This window comes from Microtus ochrogaster, linkage group LG4 (genome assembly GCF_000317375.1).
Source record: "Microtus ochrogaster isolate Prairie Vole_2 linkage group LG4, MicOch1.0, whole genome shotgun sequence".
Taxonomy (NCBI): Eukaryota; Metazoa; Chordata; class Mammalia; order Rodentia; family Cricetidae; genus Microtus; species Microtus ochrogaster.
In genome coordinates this window covers 26,118,744-26,126,404 of record NC_022030.1, presented here as the reverse complement: position 1 = coordinate 26,126,404, position 7,661 = coordinate 26,118,744, and the positions used below count along the sequence as shown (strand labels likewise).

At 41.3% G+C, this 7,661-nt stretch overlaps 1 protein-coding gene across 1 annotated transcript in view; it reads right to left on the bottom strand.

Annotated features, from left to right (window-relative positions):
* Fbxl17 (F-box and leucine rich repeat protein 17) overlaps nucleotides 1-7,661 on the bottom strand; it is a 465,763-nt gene that overhangs the window by 444,836 nt on the left and 13,266 nt on the right. The window contains exon 2 of the mRNA XM_005361339.2: nucleotides 376-633. Within this exon, the coding sequence (XP_005361396.1) occupies nucleotides 376-555 (180 nt within the window). The 5' untranslated portion in view covers nucleotides 556-633. The remainder of the gene's footprint in view (nucleotides 1-375; nucleotides 634-7,661) is intronic.

The window sequence follows — 7,661 nt, the reverse complement described above, 5'->3', positions numbered from 1 at the left end:
TAGAACACAGCAAAATTAAAACATCTGACCGTCACCACCTGCCTAAGCAAACAGTCATCACTGCACAGAAAAGATGGCTCGTCATTTGTAATGCATAAATAAATAAATAAATAAATAAATAAATAAATAAATAGAAAAGAAAAGAAAAATTAAAATTTAAAAAGGAGTTAATAAAATGGTTGGTCGCAGATATTAGGCACTTGGTGTAGAACACAGCAAAATTAAAACATCTGACCGTCACCACCTGCCTAAGCAAACAGTCATCACTGCACAGAAAAGATGGCTCGTCATTTGTAATGCAGCAACCATTCAAACTGTTGCTGCAAAAGGTTTTTAATTAGTGTGTGAAAGCACTGAATACATGCCATTAGTTACCTGCTTGAGTCCTTCATCAGTAAGTTTGTCCTGGTTGCCTACGTGAACTTTCTGCAGTAAAGGACAGTGAGAGGCAACTGCAATGATGGAGGTGTCGGAAAGCTGTTTACACCTGTAGGCTGTATACCTAAGAAGTCCAGGACACTTAAATGCTAAGACACACACGCCAGTGTCAGACATACTGCGACAATCAGAAATGTTGATTTCAATTATATTCTGACTTCTCGATGCAATTTTTTCCAATAATTCATCAGTAACCTAGGGGAAAAAAGAATAAATTAAACTTTGCTCAAAGGGGAAAATTACTTCATATAATTTCTATCAATAAGTAATAATTGTATTATAGTATGTAAAACACAATGAAAAGAAAATTTTTCTTCTAAAGTATATCAGGAACTGTGGTATAATAAAACATATATATGTATGTATACACATACATACACACTTTTTCTTTATTCCCAGTTTCCAGTACAATTTCCTAAAACCTTTGGAAGTTTTTGAGTGTTAGAGTGTAGCACAAATAATAAAAATTCAGAGACAGATATTGGGGTTCAACCTGAAGATTAGAGAAGCAAAACAGTCAGTCACTGGCTATTACTGCTACCTCAGTCCAAAATGGCGACCCTGCCTCCAGGAATTCTCAGACTGAGACTCAGCACGAGACCTGTCTACTTCCGTCTTATATTCCTCTTTAGTGCTGGTATTAAAGGCGTGCACTAGCACCACCCGGCCTCTCTGGTTAACTAGTGTGGCTGCTGGGATTAAAGGTGTGTGCCACCACTGGCTGACTAGTCTGGCTGCTTTGCAAGCTTTATTCATTAAAACATAAGTAATCTCCCACTATTTCAGAGTCCCATTACTGATAAGAAGCGTCTGAGCCTTCCTGAACAGAGTAAAGAGGTGCATGAGAGTGGGGCTTACAGCTGCAGGATGAAGTGTGGTCATATAAAGACCACCAGGTAGCGCTAGAGACATAGTTCAGTGGAAGAATGCTTACCTGCCATGCAAGAGTCCTGGGTTCAAACTTCAGAAAGGAAACAAACACTAAATAGCTGATCAGAGAGTAGATCTGTCATACCTCTAACCCACTAAGGAGGTTAGACAAGTTTGCTGGAGATTAGGTTATAAAAACTCTTCAGCAAAAGTTAATCATCAATACTGAAGGGCTAAAGACTGGAATATCCCTATCTTGACTTGTAACTTTTCCATGTGGATGTTTCTGATTGTATCCTTAATTATAAATCAGAAAACAGAATCTTGTCCTATGCTCACTGGACAGTTGCAATTACATAACAAGCCCAAGGTGATAGCTGGGGCACCCGAGCTTTCACTGTTTGCTAGAGAATGGCTGCCTCCTAGGATCTGCAAGTGACATACGAGGGCAGGCAGAGTCACAGGGCCTTAACCTACGGGGTCTGTGGCTGTTGTATGGAATAAGCTCCATGGATCTGATCCTAGATGTGCTATCAGAACACAACGAGAATGTGCATTTTACTTTTCATTAGACCCCTAAAAATCAATCATTTGGGGGCCCATTTTAAACCTTCAAGCTCACCAAAAACTACAGACAAATCTACATTGAGATTTAAAATGTTTGAAAACTAAGCAATTATTACATATAAATCAGCATGATACACAAATTTGTTTCTGATTTAGTTTGGTGTGTTTTTATTTTGCGGGGAGGGTGTCATGGTTGTGTTTTCTGGTGTGAGGAAAACTGACCATAGGGCCTTGCACATAGCAGGCAAGCACTCTACAACTGAGCCATATTTCTAGCCCCATGAACTGAGTGTTTATACTTGGTATCCAATGACAGCACAGTATGCAAACTGCAAGTATTATTGCTACCAGAATACCACCTTGCAGGTAATAAATTCATAGCTGAGAAAATGCATCACTGTGTAGCAAAACATCAAAGGCTACAGAATTGTCCTTTTAAAAAAAATCTTTACTCATAAGATTCAATACTAAATACAAGTAAAACATAATTCATCTGGCAAAAAAACTCACAAGGCCACCTAATTTAAAATAATAATAAAATGTCAGCCATACATGTTCCCAGCCCAAGCACCATATTCAAAGAGAAATCAGAGTTATCTTATTCAAGTTCTTTTGACAAAAATAAGGAAAAGAGAAAATGCAGATAAAGCTTAAAATGCAGAAAGAGAAAACTAACTTCTGAGTGTGCTGGGAGTGAGAGCCCTGAACAGGGCCACCTCTGTGGGTGTCTGCTGAGAGGAGCTTGGCAGCTGATTGGTGTGAGCCTAGAGGAAAGAGCTGAGTTAGGAGGGGTCAGGGGTCACCTCCTACTTGCCTGACCAACATTTGCACCATTCCTGCTATACAGATAGCTCAGGAACCCAAGCAAGTAGGCAACTAGCTCTGTAGCCGTCTTAGCCTCTTATCAATGAGGAGACAAGACAGAAAGGCTTACGTATGAATGCTCTGGAACTTGCTCATCTGTTAAAGTGTGGTTCATACACAAACTGCCAGTGGTGTGTCAGCACTTGCTTAGACCACCTCACGAAAGCCTACTACATGTGCATCCTAGCAGTCTGCACTTGAAAGCATAAGGCATGGTGGGGTTAGTCGGACTCTAATAATTAGCAAAGGTTACAAATCTGCTTCTTTTTTAACGAAACCTCTGTCATCAACAACTTCCCAATGCACCAATGATAAATATCATGCAGAATTTAGAGCAGTTTAGGATTCTAATAAAAATAATAGCTTTATTGTATGTTTTCATATATTTCTAATGCAAAATACCAACTATCATTTAAGAATGAAGCCAAAAAGTCTAATAAACTGTCTGCAATCAGCACTATAAATTTCATCTGTTTTCATAATCTATGACACCATGTAAGTATACTGGAACAATTAAACAATTAGGAAATTTGAAAACTGCCAAAAGAAAAGTTGTCTGTTTTCAAAAAGATTATTTTAGCCCAATTTACTGCTATTTATCCATAAACAGGAAATAACAGCATCTCCTACTGAAGTTGAAGAGAGAGCCATGAATTCTTATGTGTAAGCCTGTGGAGGCCATGGCATGGGACAGATGCCTGTGTACCAACATTAGCTACTATCAAACTATTAGGATGCAACCTCCCTAAAGGAAAAGTTCCTGGTTTTGAAATGATGATGACAAAGAGAGATACAGAAAAGACTACAAGACAGAAAAGAGAGTCACAGCTACCAGTCTACATTAGAAATTATCTTTTCCAGCGGATCCAGACCAGAGACATTTACAGAAGCAGGACTGGGCCAGAGACCTAGGCTGGAACAAGCCTGAAGCAGCGACCTAGCCCAGGGCCTGAGACCACAAGCTCCACAGAGCAGGAGTGGATCAAGACCAAGAACATTTGTGGAGGCAGATCTGAGCCAACCTGGCCCAGAGCAGACCTGAGACAGCGAACTCCACAGAAACAGGTACAGGGGGGCAAGCGCTGAGCAAGTGGGCCAGAGCCAGAGCCAGAGCCAGAGACCAATGCAGGTTCAGGTGTGAATCTGTGACCTTCAAGGGAGTAGACCTGAGCCAGTACCCCCTGCAGATCTGAGGAACTAGGCCTGAGCCAGGACCTTGTCCTGCATGGGTCTGGGTCCTCCAAGGGAGTAGGCAAGAATCAGAAACCTCTGCTAGTCCAGGCCTGAGTTTGGGAGCTCAGATGAAGTAGGCCTGAGCCAAGTCCTCTGCGGGTCCAGGTGCAGCCAAGTCTGGGACCTCCAACGGAGACGATAGGAGCCAGAGACCTTTGCAGGACCAACCCCAAGCCAGGGACCTCCGCAGGAACAGATCCAGACCAAGGGCATTTAGAAAAACAGGTCTGAGCCAGCAACCTAGACCAGAAAAGGCCTGAAACAGCAAACTCCACAGGAGTGGAGCAAACTCCAGGAGCACGGAGCAACCTCCAGGAACACGGCGTGACCAATGGGATAACTAGACTCCTGACACTGACTGTTCCACGAGGAACAACCATCTGAGCCTTGGATCCATTGGCACCTAGAAGATTAATCACCAGAGGCTCAGACAGCCCCAACCATACCAATTAGAGGAAAAGATGAATAGAAAAGGTAAGAACACATGCAACACCACAATGAAGAACACAACACCAGTAAAAATCTAGAAATCCTACAACAGCAAACATTGAACAACCAAATAAAGATGAAGCAAAAGAAAATGACCTAAAAAATAACTTCAGGAGAATGTTTGAGACTCTTAAGGAGGAAATGAGAAATTCCCTCAAAGAAATGGAGAAAAAGACAAACAAAAAAATTGGAAGACATCAGCAAATCCCGTAAAGAAAACCAAGAAAAAGAAATCAAACATAAAAAAGAAACTATTCAAGACTTGAAAATTTAAATAGAGGGGCACAGGAGACCACTTCCTACGTATAACCCCAGCACCACAGACATTAAGGGCATCATTGAATAAATGGGACCTCCTGAGACTGAGAAGCTTCTGTAAAGCAAAGGACACTGTCACTAAGACAAAAAGGCAACCCAGAGGAACATGGGATGTACTCACTCATATTTGGTTTCTAGCCATAAAGAAAGGACATTGAGCCTATAATTCGTGATCCTAGAGAAGCTAAATAAGAAGGTGAACCCAAAGAAAAACATATAGGCATCCTCCTGAATATTAGCCTTCATCAGGCGATGAAAGGAGACAGAGACAGGGAACCACATTGGAGCACCGGACTGAAATCTCAAGGTCCAAATCAGGAGCAGAAGGAGAGAGAGCATGAGCAAGGAACTCAGGACTGCGAGGGGTGCACCCACACACTGTGACAATGGGGATGTTCTATCGGGAACTCACCAAGGCCAGCTGGCCTGGGTCTGAAAAAGCATGGGATAAAACCGGACTCGCTGAACATAGAGGACAATGAGGACTACTGAGAACTCAAGAACAATGGCAATGGGTTTTTGATCCTACTGCACGTACTGGCTTTGTGGGAGCCTAGGCAGTTTGGATGCTCACCTTACTAGACCTGGATGGAGGTGGGTGGTCCTTGGACTTCCCACAAAGGCAGGGACCCTGACTGCTCTTAGGGCTGACGAGGGAGGAGGACTTGATTGGGGGAGGGGGAGGGAAATGGGAGGTGGTGGCGGGGAGGAGGCAGAAATCTTTAATGAATAAATGAAAAAAAGAAAAAAAGAAAAAAAGAAAATTGAAATAGAGGCAATAAAGAAAACACAAGCCAAGGGAATTATAGAAACAGAAATGATGAGAAAATGATCAAGAAACACAAATGCAAACATAAACAGCAGAATACAAGAGATGGAAGAGAGAATCAAGCGCTGAAATACAATAGAGGAAATAGACTCACCAGGCAAAGAAAACATTAAATCTAACAAAAGCTTAACCCAAAATACCCAGGAAATATGGGACACGATGAAAAGACCAAACCTAAGAATAATAAATATAGAAGTTCAACTCAAAAGCAAAGAAAATATATTTAACAAAATCATAGAAGAAAACTTTCCCAACCTAAAGAAAGATATTCCTATGAAGAAGCTTACAGAACACCAAATAGACTGGATCAAAAAAAAAAAAGTCCCCTCACCACATAATAATCAAAACACTAAATATACAGAATAAAGAAAGAATATAATATTAAGAGCTGCAAAGGAAAAAGGCCAAGTCACATACAAAGACAGACCTATTAAAGTTACACCTGACTTTTCATTTGAGACAATGAAAGCCAGAAGGTTGTGGTCAAGCATTACACAGATATTAAGAGACCACAGATGCCAGCCCAGACTACTATATCCAGCAAAACTTTCAATCATCATAGAAGGACAAAAAAAGATATTCCATGACAAAACCAAATTTAACCAATACCTAGCCACAAACCCAGCCCTACAAAAAGTACTAGAAGGAAAACTCCAACCCAAGTTGGCTATATCAACAAAAACACAGACAACTGATGATCTCACAGCAGCAAACCCCAAAGGAAAAAAAAACAAATTAATATCGCCATCAACAGATCATTGGGGTGAGTTTCTGACCTGTGGCAGCAGCCGGGGACACGGAACTCAGACGTTCCTCATCCCCCATATACTTCCTGGGCTTCCTGCAGGGCCTATACTCCCCGCATACTGTCTCTCTCTTCCTATCCCACCCAGCTTGCATCCAGAACCCTCCCCCCTTCTGCCTCCCTTCCCTCTTTGGGCACATAACATCAACCAGCTCAGCGTGTCTGGGTGCTGGGACCGAATCCTGAGGGCAACCAGGTGGGCGGGAGTTCCTTTGTTTCAATAGCCTGCCTGCAGCAAGCAAGGTAGGCACTTTGTTTACAAGCTACCCAGACAGCACGGAGATCTGATCTCGACACCAGGAGAGACATCACTGGAGCACCAGGAGAGCCATCACTGGGGAGTGCCACCACTGGGAAGGTACATCAGTAGGCAAGGAGACCTGATCCTATAAAAGAAGATCCATAGGGGAGCATTCGGAGGAAGAGATGGGCAGGTGCCAATGCAAGAATTTACCCAACAATCTGAAAAACAACATGAAACCACCAGAACCCAGCGACCTCACAACGGGAGGACATGAACACATTAATCAAGAAGAAGTAGAAAGAATTGACTTTATGAAAGTGATTGACGCCCTTAAACAGCATGTAAAAAATGCCCTTATAGAAATGGATGAGAAGTATAACAGAAAGTTTGAAGAATTGAATAAATCAGTGAATGATACCCTAGGAAACCAAGGAAAAACAATCAAGCAGACAATGGAAACAGTTCATGACTTGAAAACTGAAATGGAGTCAAAGAAGAAAACACAAACAGAGGGCCGGCTGGACATGGAAAATCTAGGTAAATGAATAAAGACTACAGAAACAAGGATAACCAACAAAATACAAGAGATAGAAGAAAAAAATCTCAGATTCTGAAGATACCATAGAGAAAATAAACACACTGATCAAAGAAAACAGCAAGTCCAACAAACTCTCATCACAAAACATTCAGGAAATATGGGACACAATAAAAAGACCAAACCTAAGACTAATAGGAGTAGAAGAAGGTAAAGTACAGCTCAACAGTCCAGAAAATATATTTAATAAAATTATAAAAGAAAACTTTCCCAACCTAAAGATAGATATACCTATGAAGATTCAAGAAGCATAACGAACACTGAATTGGCTGGATAAAAAAAAAATCCCCTCGCCATATAATAATCAAAACACAAAGCTTACAGATTAAAGAAAGAATATTAAGAGCTGCAAAGGAAAAAGGCCAAGTTACTTATAAAGGTAAACCTATCAGACTTACACCTGACTTCT